Raw genomic sequence first — 25,417 nt, 5'->3', positions numbered from 1 at the left:
CTTTTGATCACGAGTATTATTTTGATATCAATTTGCGTAATCTCGAAACTACAAACTAATGCGGATCGATCGCGAAAATTACAACAAGGCAAATAGTTTACATATCAAAATCGCGAAATTAACCCTCGCGAAAGTAATCCTGCACGTTTACAGTATATGACCATCAAATGTCCTATCTGATAATACTCACTCCAGCTCCAGTAATAGAATTATAGGACTAAGTGACAATGACCTGTCCTATCTGACAATACTCACTCCAGCTCCAGTAATAGAATTATAGGACTAAGTGATAATGACCTGTCCTATCTGACAATACTCACTCCAGCTCCAGTAATAGAATTATAGGACTAAGTGATAATGACCTGTCCTATCTGACGATACTCACTCCAGCTCCAGTAATAGAATTATAGGACTAAGTGATAATGACTGGTCCTATCTGACGATACTCACTCCAGCTCCAGTAATAGAATTATAGGACTAAGTGATAATGACCTGTCCTATCTGATAATACTCACTCCAGCCCCAGTAATAGAATTATAGGACTAAGTGACAATGACCTGTCCTATCTGATAATACTCACTCCAGCTCCAGTAATAGAATTATAGGACTAAGTGATAATGACCTGTCCTATCTGACAATACTCACTCCAGCTCCAGTAATAGAATTATAGGACTAAGTGACAATTACCTGTCCTATCTGACAATACTCACTCCAGCTCCAGTAATAGAATTATAGGACTAAGTGATAATGACTGGTCCTATCTGACAATACTCACTCCAGCTCCAGTAATAGAATTATAGGACTAAGTGACAATTACCTGTCCTATCTGACAATACTCACTCCAGCTCCAGTAATAGAATTATAGGTCAAAGTGACAATGACTGGTCCTATCTGACAATACTCACTCCAGCTCCAGTAATAGAATTATAGGACTAAGTGATAATGACTGGTCCTATCTGACAATACTCACTCCAGCTCCAGTAATAGAATTATAGGACTAAGTGACACCATGTTGATGAACTGTGACCTCAGAGGAATGATGAAGTTGTAGATACCGGAATGTGGCCGTTCTGTAGATAGGATAATTAGGCGCCCCTGCCATCGCTGTTCATTTGCATTCTTAAAATTACAGTGCTCACAATTCTGTAACAGTACCAACCATTTACATACATCAAAAGTAAAAACCAACCATATACTATCACTTCATATTTCATTTCAAACCATCTATATTACTTTATAAATCACATTTCACAATTACCATGCATATTACTGTGACACATACTATTTCAATATCATGTATTGAATCAGTGGATTTTTTGCCCATGTCAAGAACCACAGTCTATTTAATACCAGGTATGTGTTCTGCACATTTCCAAATATACATATAATATATATATATATGTATATCATTTTTCATATCAACTCAGAGGGATATGTTTAATAGTATAATAATGTCATGCAAGGACTTCATATATACCAAGACTAGTCTATCAGTTTTAAAATTATGAGATTTTTCTCCTGATACCATATTTATCTGATAATAAGCCTAGATATTGTTTTTTTTTAGTAAAATTACCAATGTGAAGTTACCCAAATCTAATTGATTGAATTTCATTGTCCTAAGTCAAACTTCTACAGAAATTTGAGTCAGAGTTTCTATGTCGGCATCTTAGTATACAGTAATACCCCCTTCAGATTATCATACGTACCTCTCCCCAGCGGAGACAGATTATCATACGTACCTCTCCCCAGCGGAGACAGATTATCATACGTACCTCTCCCCAGCGGAGACAGATTATCATACGTACCTCTCCCCAGCGGAGACAGATTATCATACGTACCTCTCCCCAGCGGAGACAGATTATCATACGTACCTCTCCCCAGCGGAGACAGATTATCATACGTACCTCTCCCCAGCGGAGACAGATTATCATACGTACCTCTCCCCAGCGGAGACAGATTATCATACGTACCTCTCCCCAGCGGAGACAGCAGAGCGGCCGCTCTTTTTTGACAAGGTAGCAGCTTGTGTTTTTGGTACCAGCGTACAGTGTTATAGGAGGTATACCAGTAATCACTCTACAACAAACAAAATCACAGATTACCAATTCAGCACAAATACAAACAATAACGACACTTCATGCTGTGTGAGGTAAAATACAACAAACAAACTCAGAGATCACCAATGCTGCACCAATACAAACAATAACAACACTTCATGCTGTGTGAGCTAGGTAAAATACAACAAACAAAATCAGAGATTACCAATGCTGCACAAATACAAACAATAACGACACTTCATGCTGTGTGAGGTAAAAACCAAAAGAATAAAAATACAATAGAAAACCTTGGTAACCAGAACCTCCAAATTTAAATCAAATTATGTATGTATTTGAAATTTTCCTTTTAAAAGAGTATAAAAATAATAAAAACATTAAATGAAAAATCTATACCAGGTCCAAAATTGTCTATCATTAAACATGTATGTCAGGTGAAATGAAGCCTAAATTGAATCACATAAATTTATTTGTACACAAAATCATCAACAAGAAAATGAGTCTCACTCCTCCTGTCCGATGTCCTCCATGATCTGTTGGACTTTGGCATTGGCGGCCGAGTCTGTGACATCAGCGTTGTGACCAAGGAGGGTGTCCGGAGCTGGTTCCCCTGGTACATCTAGAAGGAGCTGTTTTTTAAACTCTATCCCAGCCTGTGAGTTAAGGGTGTTAAATACACTCTCTTCACCGTCAGAATCCTCTTCATCACCACGCGTCTCTATAAACTTCTGCAGCTCTGAAGCCATCGTAGCTGACAACAAAACAATCAAGTTTATTATACAGTACCCGAACTAACTCACTTTTCACAATTGGCTTCTATTAGTATAGTTTATCACTTAATTTATAAATCTAAGTCTCTACATCAATACAGATCTTTACAGGATAGTACATTAATATTGTAGACATGAATACAAAACTTTACAGTATAGTACATTAATATTGTAGACATGAATACAAAACTTTACAGTATAGTACATTAATATTGTAGACATGAATACAAAACTTTACATGATAGTACATTAATATTGTAGACATGAATACAAACCTTTACATGATAGTACATTAATATTGTAGACATCAACACAAAACTTTACATGATAGTACATTAATATTGTAGACATCAACACAAAACTTTACAGGAGAGTACATTAATATTGTAGTCAAACTACATGTACCTTGTAGTTCATTAGATGATTACAGTCGTATGAAATGTTTAGAATCTGAAGTGTTCTCAGTAAAAGTTTGACAATATTTACACGTGATTTGTTTGTGTACCACTGACCATTTGTTTGTTATAACTGAGTAACGAAGCAATACATTTCCACTATTTGGACACTGTATCACAACATCAAACTGTTTAGTATTGATTGGTAAGAATGATGCTAGTACACATCATACCATAATTTCTTTCTCTCTGACTTTTGCCCTTCTCTTTCTGAACATCTTGAGTTTTGATTTTTGAGTATTCTTCCTTTGTTATGCTCATGTAAAAGCAGAAATCTGATTTTTTTAGGTAGCAGTGCATGCCAGGGTTGAGTTGTAGGCGAGGTTCCCCCACAGTACTCTCCACATCCAAGATCCCCAGAAGAGTGACACCATATCTAACAAAAATCAACATGAAATTTGTGTCATTACTAAAACAGTGACAATTCAATGTGTCACAACACATCTGTAACAGTGACAATTAAATGTGTCACATCACAGATCTGTAACAGTGACAATTCAATGTGTCAGAACACATCTGTAATAGTGACAATTCAATGTGTCACAACACATCTGTAATAGTGACAATTCAATGTGTCACAACACATCTGTAATAGTGACAATTCAATGTGTCACAACACATCTGTAATAGTGACAATTCAATGTGTCACAACACATCTGTAACAGTGACAATTCAATGTGTCACAACACATCTGTAACAGTGACAATTCAATGTGTCACAACACATCTGTAATAGTGACAATTCAATGTGTCACAACACATCTGTAATAGTGACAATTCAATGTGTCACAACACATCTGTTATAGTGACAATTCAATGTGTCACAACACATCAGTAACAGTGACAATTCAATGTGTCACAACACATCAGTAACAGTGACAATTCAATGTATCACAACACATCAGTAACAGTGACAATTCAATGTGTCACAACACATCTGTAACAGTGACAATTCAATGTGTCACAGTACACATCTGTTATAGTGACAATTCAATGGGTCACAACACATCTGTAACAGTGACAATTCAATGTGTCACAGTACACATCTGTTATAGTGACAATTCAATGTGTCACAACACATCTGTAATAGTGACAATTCAATGTGCCAAAACACATCTGTTATAGTGACAATTCAATGTGCCAAAACACATCTGTAATAGTGACAATTTAACGGGTCACAGGACACATCTGTTATAGTGACAATTCAATGGGTCACAGGACACATCTGTTATAGTGACAATTCTATGGGTCACATGACACATCTGTAATAGTGACAATTCAATGTGTCACAGGACACATCTGTTATAGTGACAATTCAATGGGTCACAGTACACATCTGTAATAGTGACAATTCTACGGGTCACAGGACACATCTGTTATAGTGACAATTCTACGGGTCACATGACACATCTGTAATAGTGACAATTCAATGTGTCACAGGACACATCTGTAATAGTGACAATTCAACGGGTCAAAACACATCTGTTATAGTGACAATTCAACGGGTCACAGTTAGGGTTAGGGTCACAGGACACATCTGTGCTGAAAGAATGAAAATTTAAAAGTTTATCTGGCCTCTCAATGAAAGAATTCCTTGATATTATAACAGGAAGTTATGTAATAAATATATGTCAATCTCACGATATGATAACAATAGGTTAATCCCTCGGTATGATAACAGGGATTTGTAATAAATATATGTTTATCCCTCGGTATAATAACAGTATGTTAATCCCTTGGTATGATATTAGGAAGTTATGTAATATATATACATTAAGGTCTTACCGTTTATGAGCATCAGCTGATGCCTCAGTGAATTTCTTCCCCTCATACTGACTAAAGAAGATACTCTTACATAGCTGGATGTGGTAGATCTCATTTCCAGAGTGTTGACCATAAATCTGCTGCCACGTCTCACTTGCTAACGAACCCTCACTGTTAGATAAAACATCACATTATAACTCTCTACACCAGACTCAAATTTGAAATATGTTGATGTTGATTGATTTTTGGCATATAATCATTTGCAATTAATGCAAACAGTAAATTCAATTAATGATTTAAGAAATACTGACAGCTGTGGTAATTGATTGTATTGAGGACAACATACACTTACACCTTTGATTATGTGAATCAAGATTAAAGTATCATCATAACGATAATGCTTGACAAACTGATATAATTCCTCTGAAAATTAGTCTTACGTAATTGACCTCTTTATAGTTTTGTGCATTTTTTCCAAAATAATGTATTTCATGTGTAGTTACTATATAAATGATTCTTTTTTCAGAAGAGACACCAATTACTCAGCAGCGTAATTCTCACAGCCCCAGGTAGTTTCCGCTTTACTATCCCTTGTGGAGATACAAGTAAGCATCAGTAGACACCAGTGTTACTTACTGTGGAGGTATACATCAGTAGAGACACCAGTGTTACTTACTGTGGAGGTATACATCAGTAGACACCAGTGTTACTTACTGTGGAGGTACACATCAGTAGAGACACCAGTGTTACTTACTGTGGAGGTATACATCAGTAGAGACACCAGTGTTACTTACTGTGGAGGTATACATCAGTAGAGACACCAGTGTTACTTACTGTGGAGGTATACATCAGTAGACACCAGTGTTACTTACTGTGGAGGTACACATCAGTAGAGACACCAGTGTTACTTACTGTGGAGGTTTACATCAGTAGAGACACCAGTGTTACTTACTGTGGAGGTATACATCAGTAGACACCAGTGTTACTTACTGTGGAGGTATACATCAGTAGACACCAGTGTTACTTACTGTAGAGGTATACATCAGTAGAGACACCAGTGTTACTTACTGTGGAGGTATACATCAGTAGACACCAGTGTTACTTACTGTGGAGGTATACATCAGTAGACACCAGTGTTACTTACTGTGGAGGTATACATCAGTAGACACCAGTGTTACTTACTGTGGAGGTATACATCAGTAGAGACACCAGTGTTACTTACTGTGGAGGTATACATCAGTAGAGACACCAGTGTTACTTACTGTGGAGGTATACATCAGTAGAGACACCAGTGTTACTTACTGTGGAGGTATACATCAGTAGAGACACCAGTGTTACTTACTGTGGAGGTATACATCAGTAGAGACACCAGTGTTACTTACTGTGGAGGTATACATCAGTAGAGACACCAGTGTTACTTACTGTGGAGGTATACATCAGTAGACACCAGTGTTACTTACTGTGGAGGTATACATCAGTAGACACCAGTGTTACTTACTGTGGAGGTATACATCAGTAGACACCAGTGTTACTTACTGTGGAGGTATACATCAGTAGACACCAGTGTTACTTACTGTGGAGGTATACATCAGTAGAGACACCAGTGTGTTACTTACTGTGGAGGTATACATCAGTAGACACCAGTGTTACTTACTGTGGAGGTATACATCAGTAGACACCAGTGTTACTTACTGTGGAGGTATACATCAGTAGACACCAGTGTTACTTACTGTGGAGGTATACATCAGTAGAGACACCAGTGTTACTTACTGTGGAGGTATACATCAGTAAGACACCAGTGTTACTTACTGTGGAGGTATACATCAGTAGACACCAGTGTTACTACTGTGGAGGTATACATCATTAGAGACACCAGTGTTACTTACTGTGGAGGTATACATCAGTAGAGCACCAGTGTTACTTACTGTGGAGGTATACATCAGTAGAGACACCAGTGTTACTTACTGTGGAGGTATACATCAGTAGAGACACCAGTGTTACTTACTGTGGAGGTATACATCAGTAGACACCAGTGTTACTTACTGTGGAGGTATACATCAGTAGAGACACCAGTGTTACTTACTGTGGAGGTATACATCAGTAGAGACACCAGTGTTACTTACTGTGGAGGTATACATCAGTAGACACCAGTGTTACTTACTGTGGAGGTATACATCAGTAGAGACACCAGTGTTACTTACTGTGGAGGTATACATCAGTAGAGACACCAGTGTTACTTACTGTGGAGGTATACATCAGTAGACACCAGTGTTACTTACTGTGGAGGTATACATCAGTAGAGACACCAGTGTTACTTACTGTGGAGGTATACATCAGTAGAGACACCAGTGTTACTTACTGTGGAGGTATACATCAGTAGAGACACCAGTGTTACTTACTGTGGAGGTATACATCAGTAGAGACACCAGTGTTACTTACTGTGGAGGTATACATCAGTAGACACCAGTGTTACTTACTGTGGAGGTATACATCAGTAGACACCAGTGTTACTTACTGTGGAGGTATACATCAGTAGAGACACCAGTGTTACTTACTGTGGAGGTATACATCAGTAGAGACACCAGTGTTACTTACTGTGGAGGTATACATCAGTAGAGACACCAGTGTTACTTACTGTGGAGGTATACATCAGTAGAGACACCAGTGTTACTTACTGTGGAGGTATACATCAGTAGACACCAGTGTTACTTACTGTGGAGGTATACATCAGTAGAGACACCAGTGTTACTTACTGTGGAGGTATACATCAGTAGACACCAGTGTTACTTACTGTGGAGGTATACATCAGTAGAGACACCAGTGTTACTTACTGTGGAGGTATACATCAGTAGACACCAGGTACTTGGGAGTAATAGACACCAGTGTTACTTACTGTGGAGGTATACATCAGTAGAGACACCAGTGTTACTTACTGTGGAGGTATACATCAGTAGAGACACCAGTGTTACTTACTGTGGAGGTATACATCAGTAGAGACACCAGTGTTACTTACTGTGGAGGTATACATCAGTAGAGACACCAGTGTTACTTACTGTGGAGGTATACATCAGTAGACACCAGTGTTACTTACTGTGGAGGTATACATCAGTAGAGACACCAGTGTTACTTACTGTGGAGGTATACATCAGTAGAGACACCAGTGTTACTTACTGTGGAGGTATACATCAGTAGACACCAGTGTTACTTACTGTGGAGGTATACATCAGTAGACACCAGTGTTACTTACTGTGGAGGTATACATCAGTAGAGACACCAGTGTTACTTACTGTGGAGGTATACATCAGTAGACACCAGTGTTACTTACTGTGGAGGTATACATCAGTAGACACCAGTGTTACTTACTGTGGAGGTATACATCAGTAGACACCAGTGTTACTTACTGTGGAGGTATACATCAGTAGACACCAGTGTTACTTACTGTGGAGGTATACATCAGTAGAGACACCAGTGTTACTTACTGTGGAGGTATACATCAGTAGACACCAGTGTTACTTACTGTGGAGGTATACATCAGTAGAGACACCAGTGTTACTTACTGTGGAGGTATACATCAGTAGAGACACCAGTGTTACTTACTGTGGAGGTATACATCAGTAGAGACACCAGTGTTACTTACTGTGGAGGTATACATCAGTAGAGACACCAGTGTTACTTACTGTGGAGGTATACATCAGTAGACACCAGTGTTACTTACTGTGGAGATATACATCAGTAGACACCAGTGTTACTTACTGTGGAGGTATACATCAGTAGACACCAGTGTTACTTACTGTGGAGGTATACATCAGTAGACACCAGTGTTACTTACTGTGGAGGTATACATCAGTAGACACCAGTGTTACTTACTGTGGAGGTATACATCAGTAGACACCAGTGTTACTTACTGTGGAGGTATACATCAGTATAGACACCAGTGTTACTTACTGTGGAGGTATACATCAGTAGACACCAGTGTTACTTACTATCCTGTTGAGGTATGCATCAGTAGAGACACCAGTGTAGACAGACCAGGGTAGAGACAGTTGTTGGCTAACAGGGCATATTTAAACTCATCCTCACAGACCACATGTTCTGTAAAAGACAAAAATTATCAGACAATATGTTGTAGGTGAGGGCACAGATATATGTCTCTGAGTATACATCTATAATGATGTACATGTACTGTCTCTGTGTCTATAATAAATCGTTTCGTATGTAACGTTCAGTCTAAATGTACTGTGTCTCTGTGTCTATAATAAATCGTTTCGTATGTAACGTTCAGTCTAAATGTACTGTGTCTATGTTTATAATAAATCGTTTCGTATGTAACATTCAGTCTAAATGTTCTGTGTCTATATTGATAATAAATCATTTTGTATGTAACGTTCAGTCTAAATGTACTGTGTCTATATTGATAATAAATCATTTTGTATGTAATGTTCAGTCTAAATGTACTGTCTCTATGATATAATAAATCATTTTGTATGTAACGTTCAGTCTAAATGTACTGTCTCTATGTTTATAATAAATCATTTTGTATGTAACGTTCAGTCTAAATGTACTGTCTCTATATTTATAATAAATCTTTTTGTATGTAATGTTCAGTCTAAATGTACTGTGTCTATGATATAATAAATCATTTTGTATGTAATGTTCAGTCTAAATGTACTGTCTCTATGATATAATAAATCATTTTGTATGTAATGTTCAGTCTAAATGTACTGTCTCTATATTGATAATAAATTATTTTGTATGTAACGTTCAGTCTAAATGTACTGTCTCTATATTGATAATAAATCGTTTTGTATGTAACGTTCAGTCTAAATGTACTGTCTCTATATTGATAATAAATCATTTTGTATGTAACATTCAGTCTAAATGTACTGTCTCTATATTTATAATAAATCGTTTTGTATGTAACGTTCAGTCTAAATGTACTGTCTCTATGTTTATAATAAATCTTTTTGTATGTAACATTCAGTCTAAATTATAAGTACAAATATTTATGATGTAAAAGGTATTCAACAAAAATGCTGATTTTTTTTTTGTTAACAATACTGCTGTCTTTATGTAAATTAACTGGAACTGTATCATCTTAGCAACCCTGACTGCTGTAGTTACCAACATAGCAACACACCCTGAATTTTTTTTCCTTTGTACTGTATCTTAACAAATTGTTTGATGTAAATATAAGGAATTGCGCACCTCAATTTGATAATCCTTAATCATATAAAATCATTGTCAGTATTTTACTTACTTCATTTATATATGATCAAACCATACAATGGTTATGTAGTAATTTACAATATGTACAGCTGGATATTTAGGCAGGTACACTTGGCATCAATGGGATTTATTAATTATCTATATCTTGCCATGCATGCCTTGTTTTTATGTGGATATATTTATATATTGTGGCTGTCCATCATCCCGTCCTTTTCTTGACAACCAGCGCATACTTATGCTGTCTGCAGTATTATATATTGTGGCTGTCCACCATCCCATCCTTTTCCTGACAACCAGTGTATACTTATGCTGTCTGCAGTATTATATATTGTGGCTGTCCACCATCCCATCCTTTTCCTGACAACCAGTGTATACTTATGCTGTCTGCAGTATTATATAGGCATCTTTATAACCTAACTTAGTATAGGTCATGACCTATTTTATCTGAACATGTTTTCTCCATCAGTTCTTACCAGCAAATCTGACATGCATCTTATTCTCCACCCTGAACAGCTGTACATACTGTTGACATTTGGGAGCGAAATCCTTAACGGCCCAGGAGCGCAATATAGTATGCTTATCCTGCAAAACAAAAATTGTATTAATGATAGTTATTTCAAGGGTCTCCATTCACTTACTTAATTTCAGTTTGTAGTTGTATCACTTTTAAGTTCTGGATTCATTGTTATATTTTGGTATTTTTGTAATTTCTATAAGTTTACTACAAACCTAAGGTACATGTACATAACTAAGGGTTTTTTGGTAATGGTTCAACTTTTTGAGGTTTTACCGAACGCTGAACAATTAAGAATGATGCATTTTTTCACGAAAACCACAATTTTTTCTCTAAATTTTGTATGTTCTCACAGCCTGGTCCTTGTCTGTACAGTTGCCGGGTGGTAATACAAAACAGGCCTCTGCTCTGTTGATCCTACAAAACAAACACATTTATTGTCAACCACACCTGGGATAAGCAATAATGTATCATCAATATTTCAGCAAAAATAAGGCCAAGAAAAAATGCCATATTAAATATTATTTTTCTTGGTCAATGCCACAGTGAATATTAACTTTTTGGGACAATACCACATTGAACAAGCATGCAGGGTATTACTAAAGCAATGCATGTCCCCTACCGGCCCCTGGGTACTACATGTCCCCTACTGGCACCTGCTCAAAATAGTAAAAGTGACCTTGACCTTGACCCCAAAACCCTGGAATTCAAACTTGATCTGCAGCTACTCATGAGCTACAATCAACTTCACCAACATACCTTGAAACATGGCAAAAAAGCGCTTAAAACAGAGTGGACGACTGACAGACATACAGACAGACAGAGGTAGGGGAGGTAACTTACAGGAACCCCTGTTTCACAGGAAGGGGACAAATGATATTTTATATTTTGTGCAATTTAAAAATTAGTTGGGCCAAGTATGATGTTCTTGTTTAACTAAGATCAAGATCTACCAATATCAAAGATCTGCACCATTTTTGAGGTTGATGTCACAGACAGACTGTTAGAGGATGTTACTTGAACAGTTTGAGGTTGATGTCACACACAGACTGTTAGAGGATGTTACTTGAACAGTTTGAGATTGATGTCACACACAGACTGTTAGAGGATGTTACTTGAACAGTTTGAGGTTGATGTCACACACAGACTGTTAGAGGATGTTACTTGAACAGTTTGAGGTTGATGTCACACACAGACTGTTAGAGGATGTTACTTGAACAGTTTGAGGTTGATGTCACAGACAGACTGTTAGAGGATGTTACTTGAACAGTTTGAGGTTGATGTCACAGACAGACTGTTAGAGGATGTTACTTGAACAGTTTGAGGTTGATGTCACACACAGACTGTTAGAGGATGTTACTTGAACAGTTTGAGGTTGATGTCACACACAGACTGTTAGAGGATGTTACTTGAACAGTTTGAGGTTGATGTCACAGACAGACTGTTAGAGGATGTTACTTGAACAGTTTGAGGTTGATGTCACAGACAGACTGTTAGAGGATGTTACTTGCACAGTTTGAGGTTGATGTCACACACAGACTGTTAGAGGATGTTACTTGAACAGTTTGAGGTTGATGTCACACACAGACTGTTAGAGGATGTTACTTGAACAGTTTGAGGTTGATGTCACAGACAGACTGTTAGAGGATGTTACTTGAACAGTTTGAGGTTGATGTCACACACAGACTGTTAGAGGATGTTACTTGAACAGTTTGAGGTTGATGTCACAGACAGACTGTTAGAGGATGTTACTTGAACAGTTTGAGGTTGATGTCACAGACAGACTGTTAGAGGATGTTACTCGAACAGTTTGAGGTTGATGTCACAGACAGACTGTTAGAGGGTGTTACTCGAACAGTTTGAGGTTGATGTCACACACAGACTGTTAGAGGGTGTTACTCGAACAGTTTGAGGTTGATGTCACACACAGACTGTTAGAGGATGTTACTTGAACAGTTTGAGGTTGATGTCACGGACAGACTGTTAGAGGATGTTACTTGAACAGTTTGAGGTTGATGTCACAGACAGACTGTTAGAGGATGTTACTTGAACAGTTTGAGGTTGATGTCACACACAGACTGTTAGAGGATGTTACTTGAACAGTTTGAGGTTGATGTCACACACAGACTGTTAGAGGATGTTACTTGAACAGTTTGAGGTTGATGTCACACACAGACTGTTAGAGGATGTTACTTGAACAGTTTGAGGTTGATGTCACAGACAGACTGTTAGAGGATGTTACTTGAACAGTTTGAGGTTGATGTCACAGACAGACTGTTAGAGGATGTTACTTGAACAGTTTGAGGTTGATGTCACAGACAGACTGTTAGAGGATGTTACTTGAACAGTTTGAGGTTGATGTCACACACAGACTGTTAGAGGATGTTACTTGCACAGTTTGAGGTTGATGTCACACACAGACTGTTAGAGGATGTTACTTGAACAGTTTGAGGTTGATGTCACAGACAGACTGTTAGAGGATGTTACTTGAACAGTTTGAGGTTGATGTCACACACAGACTGTTAGAGGATGTTACTTGAACAGTTTGAGGTTGATGTCACAGACAGACTGTTAGAGGATGTTACTTGAACAGTTTGAGGTTGATGTCACAGACAGACTGTTTAGAGGATGTTACTTGAACAGTTTGAGGTTGATGTCACAGACAGACTGTTAGAGGATGTTACTTGAACAGTTTGAGGTTGATGTCACACACAGACTGTTAGAGGATGTTACTTGAACAGTTTGAGGTTGATGTCACAGACAGACTGTTAGAGGATGTTACTTGAACAGTTTGAGGTTGATGTCACGACAGACTGTTAGAGGATGTTACTTGAACAGTTTGAGGTTGATGTCACACACAGACTGTTAGAGGATGTTACTTGAACAGTTTGAGGTTGATGTCACACACAGACTGTTAGAGGATGTCACTTGAACAGTTTGAGGTTGATGTCACACACAGACTGTTAGAGGATGTTACTTGAACAGTTTGAGGTTGATGTCACAGACAGACTGTTAGAGGATGTTACTTGAACAGGTTGATGTTGATGTCACACACAGACTGTTAGAGGATGTTACTTGAACAGTTTGAGGTTGATGTCACACACAGACTGTTAGAGGATGTTACTTGAACAGTTTGAGGTTGATGTCACAGACAGACTGTTAGAGGATGTTACTTGAACAGTTTGAGGTTGATGTCACACACAGACTGTTAGAGGATGTTACTTGAACAGTTTGAGGTTGATGTCACAGACAGACTGTTAGAGGATGTTACTTGCACAGTTTGAGGTTGATGTCATACACAGACTGTTAGAGGATGTTACTTGAACAGTTTGAGGTTGATGTCACACACAGACTGTTAGAGGATGTTACTTGAACAGTTTGAGGGTTGATGTCACAGACAGACTGTTAGAGGATGTTACTTGAACAGTTTGAGGTTGATGTCACAGACAGACTGTAGAGGATGTTACTTGAACAGTTTGAGGTTGATGTCACAGACAGACTGTTAGAGGATGTTACTTGAACAGTTTGAGGTTGATGTCACAGACAGACTGTTAGAGGATGTTACTTGAACAGTTGAGGTTGATGTCACACACAGACTGTTAGAGGATGTTACTTGAACAGTTTGAGGTTGATGTCACACACAGACTGTTAGAGGATGTTACTTGAACAGTTTGAGGTTGATGTCACAGACAGACTGTTAGAGGATGTTACTTGAACAGTTGGAGGTTGATGTCACAGACAGACTGTTATACTTGAACAGTTTGAGGTTGATGTCACAGACAGACTGTTAGAGGATGTTACTTGCACAGTTTGAGGTTGATGTCACACACAGACTGTTAGAGGATGTTACTTGAACAGTTTGAGGTTGATGTCACAGACAGACTGTTAGAGGATGTTACTTGAACAGTTTGAGGTTGATGTCACAGCAGACTGTTAGAGGATGTTACTTGAACAGGTTGAGGTTGATGTCACACACAGACTGTTAGAGGATGTTACTTGAACAGTTTGAGGTTGATGTCACAGACAGACTGTTAGAGGATGTTACTTGAACAGTTTGAGGTTGATGTCACACAGACTGTTAGAGGATGTTACTTGAACAGTTTGAGGTTGATGTCACAGACAGACTGTTAGAGGATGTTACTTGAACAGTTTGAGGTTGATGTCACAGACAGACTGTTAGAGGATGTTACTTGAACAGTTTGAGGTTGATGTCACACACAGACTGTTAGAGGATGTTACTTGAACAGTTTGAGGTTGATGTCACACACAGACTGTTAGAGGATGTTACTTGAACAGTTTGAGGTTGATGTCACACACAGACTGTTAGAGGATGTTACTTGAACAGTTTGAGGTTGATGTCACACACAGACTGTTAGAGGATGTTACTTGAACAGTTTGAGGTTGATGTCACACACAGACTGTTAGAGGATGTTACTTGCACAGTTTGAGGTTGATGTCACACACAGACTGTTAGAGGATGTTACTTGAACAGTTTGAGGTTGATGTCACACACAGACTGTTAGAGGATGTTACTTGAACAGTTTGAGGTTGATGTCACAGACAGACTGTTAGAGGATGTTACTTGAACAGTTTGAGGTTGATGTCACAGACAGACTGTTAGAGGATGTTACTTGAACAGTTTGAGGTTGATGTCACAGACAGACTGTTAGAGGATGTTACTTGAACAGTTTGAGGTTGATGTCACAGACAGACTGTTAGAGGATGTTACTTGAACAGTTTGAGGTTGATGTCACACACAGACTGTTAGAGGATGTTACTTGAACAGTTTGAGGTTGATGTCACACACAGACTGTTAGAGGATGTTACTTGAACAGTTTGAGGTTGATGTCACACACAGACTGTTAGAGGATGTTACTTGAACAGTTTGAGGTTGATGTCACAGACAGACTGTTAGAGGATGTTACTTGAACAGGTTGAGGTCAATGTCACAGACAGACTGTTATAGGATGTTACTTGAACAGTTTGAGGTTGATGTCACACACAGACTGTTAGAGGATGTTACTTGAACAGTTTGAGGTTGATGTCATACACAGACTGTTAGAGGATGTTACTTGCACAGGTTGAGGTTGATGTCACAGACTGTTAGAGGATATTTTACCTGCACCGTTTAAGGTCGATGTCCTTGAGGGCTGATCCTCTTATGTAGATGACTCTGTTGGCCCATTTTGGATCCCTTATGATGACCTGCATACTACTGCCAAGCTCGCCCGAACCAAGTAGTATGACAGTGTGGTCCTAAAATCATCAAGCTGATGTTCTCAGCAATGTATATGTATTTTAAACAGTTTGATTACCGCATGGTCTTGATTGTAAGGCTATATCTAAAGTCTACAGAGATGTACATGTATACCATGTACAACTCTCTTTCTCTTACCCCCTCTATCTCCTATCCCCCCCCCTCTATCTCCTACTCCTCTCTATCTCCTACCCCTCTATGTCCTACCTCCCTATATCCCTACCCCCTCTATCTCCTACCCCCTCTATCTCCTACCCCCTCTATCTACTACCCTCTCTATCTACTACCCCCTCTCTATCTCCTACCCCCCTCTATCTCCTACCCCTCTATCTACTACCCCTCTCTATCTCCTACCCCCCTCTATCTCCTACCCCCCCTCTATCTCCTACCCCCTCTCTATCTCCTACCCCTCTCTATCTCCTTCCCCTCTCTATCTCCTACCCCCTCTCTATCTCCTACCCTCTCTATCTCCTACTCCTCTCTATCTCCTTCCCCTCTCTATCTCCTACCCCTCTCTATCTCCTACCCCTCTATCTCCTACCCCCTCTCTATATCTCCTACCCCTCTCTATCTCCTACCCCTCTCCATCTCCTACCCCTCTCCATCTCCTACTCCCTCTCCATCTCCTACCCCCTCTCTATCTCCTACCCCTGTCCATCTCCTACCCCTGTCCATCTCCTACCCCCTCTCTATCTCCTACTCCTCTCTATCTCCTACCCCTCTCCATCTCCTACCCCTCTCCATCTCCTACTCCTCTCTATCTCCTACCCCCCTCTATCTCCTACCTCTCTATCTCCTACCCCCTCTCATCTCCTACTCCCTCTCTATCTCCTACCCCTCTCTATCTCCTAACCCCTCTCCATTCTCCTACCCCTGTCTCTATCTCCTACCCTGTCTCATCTCCTACCCCCTCTCATCCTCCTACCCCCCTCTATCTCCTACCCCTCTCTATCTCCTACCCCCTCTCTTCATCTTCCTACTCCGCTCTAAGCTCCCTACCCCTCTCTATCTCCCTACCCCTCTATCTCCTACCCCTCTCTATCTCCTCCTAGCCCATCTCTATCTCCTACCCCCTCTATTTCCTACCCCCCTCTATCTCCTACCCCCTCTATCCTCCGACCCCGCTGCTAATCTCCTTCTCCCCTCTCTATTTCCCCTACCGTCCCCCCTCTATCCTCCCTAACCCCCCCTTTCCTCTCTCCTCCCCCCTCCCCTCTCTGCCTAAACCCCTTCCTCTCGGCATCTACCCCCCTACCCCCTCTCTCCCCTCCTTTCCCCTCTTCTATCTTCCCTACCCCCTCTGTCCTATCTCCTTCCCCTCTTCTCTCTCCCTCCATCCCTCTCACTCCCCATCCTACCCCTTCCTCTCACTCTCCTACCCACTTTTCTATCTCCTACCACCTCCTCTAATCTTCCTATCCCAATCTCTATCTCCTACCCCTCTCTATTTCCCTACCCCCCCTCTATCTCCTCCCCCCCTATCCCCCTACCCCCCCCCCCTCCCCTCTCCTCCTACCCCTCTCACTCCTCCCCCTCTTATTTTTCTCCCCCCTCCTATTTTTCTCCCCCCCCCTCTATCCCTACCCCCTCTCCTCCCTCCCCCCTTCCTACCCCCCCCCTTCTTCTCCTACCCCCCCCTATCCCCTCCCCCCCTCCTCCCCTATTCATTCCTCCCCCCACCCTTTTCCTACCCCCCTTCCTTCCCTTTTCCCCCCTCTCTTCCCCCTCCCCCCCCTCATCTCCTACCCCCCCCTCCCCCATCTCCTCCCCTCCCCCCTTTTTTATCCTACCCCCCCTCTCCCCTTCCCAAACCCCCTCTTCTCCCCCCCCCCCCCCCTCCCCCCCTCATCTCCTCCCCCCTTTTCCCCCTATCTCCTACCCCCCCCCTATCTCCTCCCTCCCCAACCCCCTCTATTTCCTACCCCCCTCTATTCCTCCCCCCCACCCCCCTCCCCTAACCCCCCCTCTTCCCTCCCCTTTAACCCCCTACCCCCCTCTCTATCTCCTACCCCTCTCTATCTCACCCCCTCTATTTCCCAAAACCCCCCTATCTCCACCCCCCCTACCCTCCTACCCCCCCCCCCCCAAACCCCCCCTTTTCCCTCCCCTTTAACTCCCCCCTCTCTATCCCCTTCCCCCCCCCCCCTACCCCTCTCTATCTCCTACCCCCTCTCTATCTCCTACTCCCCTCTCTATCTCCTACCCCCTCTCTATCTCCTACCCCCTCTCTACTCCCCCCTCTATCTCCTACCCCTACCCCCTCTCTCTCCTACCCCCTCTCTATCTCCTACCCCCTCTATCTTCTATCCCCTCTCTATCTCCTTCCCCCTCTCTATCTCATACCCCTCTCTATCTCCTACCCCTCTCCATCTCCTACCCTCTCTATCTCCTACCCCTCTCTATCTCCTACCCCTCTATCTCCTACCCCTCTCTATCTCCTACCCCTCTCCATCTCCTACCCCTCTCTATCTCCTACCCCTCTCTATCTCCTACCCCTCTCTATCTCCTACCCCTCTCTATCTCCTACTCTTCTCTATCTCCTACTCTTCTCTATCTCCTAACCCTCTCTATCTTCAGCCTTTCTATATACTCCTACAATCTATTTTAAGGAATATCTGCAGTATTTGTGATATATAATATGGTACATGTTTCAATTATATTTAGTTGATGGATTTTGTTCTGATCCACTTAAAAAAAAAGCTTTTATCAAAATCATTTGTGGATCTATACCAGAAGTGAGTTTTGATTCTATGTATATAATATCAGATCTATGATGTACAGCTGGAACAATTGGTATTATGTTTACTCAGACAAGTGTTACTTCTGACAAGTGTTAAAGGAGCTACATCTCTGATTAATTATGAACAAGTAGCAGGTTAAAAGAAGAACATGAATAACAGAAAAAATCAAAAGTTACATATCTTACGTAAGAACCACCTTCCAAAAGTTGAGAATTCTTTTTTCATCTTTACTATAAACAAAGTCTCCAAAAATAAATTCTACCATGCCCTGCCTGTATATTTTGTGTGTAACAGTCTAATCATTATTAATTATATAAGATGCTGTATAAATATATTTTCCTAATTATGTTTGTGTTCATAAGATATACACATGTATACCTATACTATAGGTGTTGTTTTATGCATATTTTGGGAAAGCTGTATATGAATAAGACAAACAGAAAATCTAAACCAATTTTGATGATAGAGAAATCATTGAATACACAAAATACATATGTAGTGGCATACCTCGAGTTTGGGATACGACACAAAACAGTGGCGTACCTCGAGTTTGGGATACGACACAAAACAGTGGCGTACCTCGAGTTTGGGATATGACACAAAACAGTGGCGTACCTCGAGTTTGGGATATGACACAAAACAGTGGCGTACCTCGAGTTTGGGATATGACACAAAACAGTGGCGTACCTCGAGTTTGGGATATGACACAAAACAGTGGCGTACCTCGAGTTTGGGATATGACACAAAACAGTGGCGTACCTCGAGTTTGGGATATGACACAAAACAGTGGCGTACCTCGAGTTTGGGATATGATACGTACCTCAAGTTTGGGATATGACACAAAACAGTGGCGTACCTCGAGTTTGGGATATGACACAAAACAGTGGCGTACCTCAAGTTTGGGATATGACACAAAACAGTGGCGTACCTCGAGTTTGGGATATGACACAAAACAGTGGCGTACCTCAAGTTTGGGATATGACACAAAACAGTGGCGTACCTCAAGTTTGGGATATGACACAAAACAGTGGCGTACCTCAAGTTTGGGATATGACACAAAACAGTGGCGTACCTCGAGTTTGGGATACGACACAAAACAGTGGCGTACCTCAAGTTTGGGATATGACACAAAACAATGGCGTACCTCAAGTTTGGGATATGACACAAAACAGTGGCATACCTCAAGTTTGGGATATGACACAAAACAGTGGTATACCTCGAGTTTGGGATATGACACAAAACAGTGGCGTACCTCAAGTTTGGGATATGACACAAAACAGTGGCGTACCTCGAGTTTGGGATATGATATGTACCTCGAGTTTGGGATATGACACAAAACAGTGGCGTACCTCAAGTTTTGGATGGGCATAGAACTCCGTGAGGAAATCCATGACAGCCTCGGACGAGAACTGTTGACAGCAAACAATCACGTGTTTGTTGCCGGCTGCTTCACGGCGACTGTACACCCCTCCTGCTCTCTGTCTCTCCATCCAGGTGGAGCCTATCACCTCTACCTGTACAAACACAATTATTTTTTATTCTCTAATGTATGTAATATCATATCATAATTTTATAACAGTGCCCTTCTCCTTATTAACTCCACATACTTCCTACTAAAACATACACAGTACAGTCATATCACAGGTAGATTCTGGTGGCATTTGCAAATTATGCTTATACTTTATTTTCCAAGCCATAAATAGTTGGAACCTTTTTCTTAAAATGAACAGTAACTCACCTGGCGTGGGATGTATGCAAAGGCTACACAAATCATCAAGACCATGAAAACCTGGCCCAGCCATATATCTGGGGAGATGTCTCCGTACCCGACGGTAGAAAAGGTGACGATCGTGAAGTAGAACGACTCAAACATGGTGAGAGGGGATTCCAGACTGGCTCTCTGTATGTGTTGTACTCCACAAACACTACAAAAATATCACAAACATCACATAAATAAAATATAACGGTCAGAGGGGATTCCAGACTGGGTACTCCACAAACACTACAAAAATATCACAAATATCACATAAATAAAATATAACGGTCAGAGGGGATTCCAGACTGGGTACTCCACAAACACTACAAAAATATCACAAACATCACATAAATAAAATATAACGGTCAGAGGGGATTCCAGACTGGCTCTCTGTACTCCACAAACGCTACAAAAATATCACAAACATCACATAACGAAAATACAAAAAGGCCTTTGGGGGTTATCGGCTACCAGAGTTCTGATATGCACACTGATAGATGATGTTTTGCTTTTAAATGAACACTTACATGTCATATTATGTAACACATCTCACCCTTGTGTCCTTGAAAGTAGATCAAAGTTATTCATTAAATACTGACTGGTCAAAATTCTTAAATGCCTTATCTGATAACAGCCAGGGTTATTGGTTAAGAGATCAAATCTGTTTTTGAACTTTTGATCCAAACTAGAACTGTCTTCCTAAGGATAACTAATACCCCATCAGATCCTGTTTATACATCAACTCTTTTAGTTTCAGTGCCAGTGAATTCATTTTTTACACGAAACCTTGAATTTCCCTCGATATGTACCATTCCCTCATCATACCAAATCTCCTAATACCAATCGGAGGCTAATACCTATTTGGTAGCCCTAATTCACCTAAATATCAGTATCTAATTATAAATTTCAACAAATGAGATACCACAATTTGTTTCAGCATGGTTGTCATGGCAACAAAGTCTATACAGTGATGTTTTGCATCCCCAAAATACCCCTGTAAACTAAATTTAGCAGCAATCGGCCAATAAATGAATTTCGACCAATCAAATCCACTTTCTGCTTCAGCTTGGTTGTCATGGCAACAAAACATATACAGTAATGTTCAGCATTCCCAAGAACCTTTATAACAAATTTGGTTGAAATTGGCCAATATTTCAATTTTGACCAATCAGAAATAAGCATTGCATTTCCATGGTAATAGTTTTAGTAACAATTAATGAGTCAAATTGTAAGCTTTATTTAAGTACATCATATGACCACGGCTGAATAAAATTTGTCAAATGACTCAAGAGTAATGAGTCCACTAACAATACCCATATAGTGAAGATGAGAGTCAACTAACAAAACCCATACAGTGAAGATGAGAGTCAACTAACAATACCCATACAGTGAAGATGAGAGACCACTAACAATACCCATACAGTGAAGATGAGAGTCAACTAACAATACCCATACAGTGAAGATGAGAGACCACTAACAATACCCATACAGTGAAGATGAGAGTCAACTAACAATACCCATACAGGGAAGATGAGAGTCCACTAACAATACCCATACAGTGAAGATGAGAGATCACTAACAATACTCATACAGTGAAGATGAGAGTCAACTAACAATACCCATACAGTGAAGATTAGAGATCACTAACAATACCCATACAGGGAAGATGAGAGTCCACTAACAATACCCATACAGTGAAGATGAGAGTCAACTAACAATACCCATACAGTGAAGATGAGAGTCCACTAACAATACCCATACAGTGAAGATGAGAGTCAACTAACAATACCCATACAGTGAAGATGAGAGTCCACTAACAATACCCATACAGTGAAGATGAGAGTCAACTAACAATACCCATACAGTGAAGATGAGAGTCCACTTAACAATACCCATACAGGGAAGATGAGAGTCCACTAACAATACCCATACAGGGAAGATGAGAGTCCACTAACAATACCCATACAGGGAAGATGAGAGTCCACTAACAATACCCATACAGGGAAGATGAGAGTTCACTAACAATACCCATACAGGGAAGATGAGAGTTCACTAACAATACCCATACAGTGAAGATGAGAGTCCACTAACAATACCCATACAGGGAAGATGAGAGTCACTAACAATACTCATACAGTGAAGATGAGAGTCCACTAACAATACCCATACAGTGAAGATGAGAGTCCACTAACAATACCCATACAGTGAAGATGAGAGTCCACTAACAATACCCATACAGTGAAGATGAGAGTCCACTAACAATACCCATACAGTGAAGATGAGAGTCCACTAACAATACCCATACAGTGAAGATGAGAGTCCACTAACAATACCCATACAGTGAAGATGAGAGATCCACTAACAATACCCATACAGGGAAGATGAGAGTCCACTAACAATACCCATACAGTGAAGATGAGAGTCCACTAACAATACCCATACAGGGAAGATGAGAGTCCACTAACAATACCCATACAGTGAAGATGAGAGTCCACTAACAATACCCATACAGGGAAGATGAGAGTTCACTAACAATACCCATACAGTGAAGATGAGAGTTCACTAACAATACCCATACAGTGAAGATGAGAGTCCACTAACAATACCCATACAGTGAAAATGAGAGTCCACTAACAATACCCATACAGGGAAGATGAGAGTTCACTAACAATACCCATACAGTGAAGATGAGAGTTCACTAACAATACCCATACAGTGAAGATGAGAGTCCACTAACAATACCCATACAGTGAAGATGAGAGATCACTAACAATACTCGTACAGTGAAGATGAGAGTCCACTAACAATACCCATATAGTGAAGATGAGAGTCCACTAACAATACCCATACAGTGAAGATGAGAGTCCACTAACATTACCCATACAGTGAAGATGAGAGTCCACTAACAATACCCATATAGTGAAGATGAGAGTCAAGTAACAATACCCATACAGTGAAGATGAGAGACCACTAACAATACCCATACAGGGAAGATGAGAGTCAACTAACAATACCCATACAGTGAAGATGAGAGTCCACTAACAATACCCATATAGTGAAGATGAGAGTCCACTAACAATACCCATACAGTGAAGATGAGAGTCCACTAACAATACCCATACAGTGAAGATGAGAGACCACTAACAATACCCATACAGTGAAGATGAGAGACCACTAACAATACCCATACAGTGAAGATGAGAGTCCACTAACAATACCCATACAGTGAAGATGAGAGTAAACTAACAATACCCATACAGTGAAGATGAGAGTCCACTAACAATACCCATACAGTGAAGATGAGAGTAAACTAACAATACTCACACAGCCAAGATGAGAGTTGTAAAACAATACCCATACAGTGAAGATGAGAGTCCACTAACAATACCCATACAGTGAAGATGAGAGTAAACTAACAATACTCACACAGCCAAGATGAGAGTAAACTATCAATATTCACACAGCCAAGATGAGAGTAAACTAACAATACTCACACAGCCAAGATGAGAGTAAACTAACAATACTCACACAGCCAAGATGAGAGTAAACTAACAATACTCACACAGCCAAGATGAGAGTAAACTAACAATACTCACACAGCCAAGATGAGAGTTGTAAAACAATACTCACACAGCCAAGATGAGAGTAAACTAACAATACTCACACAGCCAAGATGAGAGTAAACTAACAATACTCACACAGCCAAGATGAGAGTAAACTAACAATACTCACGTGGTGAAGATGAGACAGAAGAGAGTGACGAAGAGGATGAAGAGCTGTTGTGACAATGTGACCGAGATTTCCTGGAATCTCTGTTTTGTGATGTGAAGATCATTCTGGAACACAAAAATACATTATAATATGTACATATATCTTATTGTATAAAGCCTCCAAATAAATATATCACACAAAAATACATCATAATATGTACATATCTTATTGTATGGTTGTTTTGACAAGCCTGTCAGCCTCCAAATAAATATATCAATCACTCCAACTTGATCTTAGTACACAGTTTTTTATATCAGAAACTTGCCTTGTATAAGTATCTAAATGGCATACATGAGGGATCTCCTATAATTTCACTTCAGAGTTTTCAATTTATTACTCCAGATTAAGAAAAATTTTGTTTCAACACTTGTGACAACCTCCATAAATATAAATGAGATGAATTTAACAAATTTAAGATCTTTTCATCATCAATTACTTTTTGTAAATATCTATAATAGCAAATCATAATACAAGTCATTGTAATAACTTCACTGTAGACTAATTCAGCTTAGGTTCATATGAAAAAACAAGATAGGTTTTTATTCACTACACAATGACCTTAGACTCTCACTACACAATGACCTTAGACTCAACATACAAACAATTTTTCCAGGGCATATCTTGCCAGCCAACAGTTGAGGAATGATGGTACAAACAGATTTCTAAACAGCATAGGGTAACACGCCTGTCAAAATAAAATAAATAGGTTAACACGCCTGTCAATATAAAATAAATAGTGTAACAGGCCTGTCAAAATAAGATAAATAGGGTAACACGCCTGTCAATATAAGATAAATAGGGTAAGACACCTGTCAATATAACATAAATAGGGTCACACGCCTGTCAATATAAAATAAATAGGGTAACACGCCTGTCAATATAAAATAAATAGGGTAACACGCCTGTCAATATAAGATAAATAGGGTAACACACCTGTCAATATAACATAAATAGGGTAACACGCCTGTCAATATAAAATAAATAGGGTAACACGCCTGTCAATATAAAATAAATAGGGTAACACGCCTGTCAATATAAGATAAATAGGGTAACACACCTGTCAATATAAGATAAATAGGGTAACACACCTGTCAATATAAGATAAAT

The 25,417-nt window shown here is 39.9% G+C and overlaps 1 protein-coding gene across 2 annotated transcripts in view; it reads right to left on the bottom strand.

Moving 5' to 3' along the window:
• Positions 1–25,417, bottom strand: part of LOC117316194 (potassium channel subfamily T member 2-like) — an 88,807-nt gene that overhangs the window by 36,433 nt on the left and 26,957 nt on the right. For both annotated transcript variants that reach the window (XM_033870711.1, XM_033870712.1), the window contains 13 exons: positions 24,909–24,995; positions 24,272–24,375; positions 20,522–20,708; positions 20,133–20,297; positions 15,905–16,041; positions 11,139–11,202; positions 10,745–10,853; positions 9,029–9,137; positions 5,067–5,216; positions 3,456–3,658; positions 2,565–2,808; positions 1,974–2,079; positions 971–1,143 (listed from right to left, as the gene is read on the bottom strand). In XM_033870711.1, the coding sequence (XP_033726602.1) occupies positions 971–1,143; positions 1,974–2,079; positions 2,565–2,808; positions 3,456–3,658; positions 5,067–5,216; positions 9,029–9,137; positions 10,745–10,853; positions 11,139–11,202; positions 15,905–16,041; positions 20,133–20,297; positions 20,522–20,708; positions 24,272–24,375; positions 24,909–24,995 (1,838 nt within the window). The remainder of the gene's footprint in view (positions 1–970; positions 1,144–1,973; positions 2,080–2,564; positions 2,809–3,455; positions 3,659–5,066; positions 5,217–9,028; positions 9,138–10,744; positions 10,854–11,138; positions 11,203–15,904; positions 16,042–20,132; positions 20,298–20,521; positions 20,709–24,271; positions 24,376–24,908; positions 24,996–25,417) is intronic.

The sequence above is a fragment of the Pecten maximus genome, chromosome 18, assembly GCF_902652985.1.
Source record: "Pecten maximus chromosome 18, xPecMax1.1, whole genome shotgun sequence".
NCBI lineage: Eukaryota > Metazoa > Mollusca > Bivalvia > Pectinida > Pectinidae > Pecten > Pecten maximus.
This window is presented reverse-complemented; position numbering and strand designations above follow the sequence as displayed.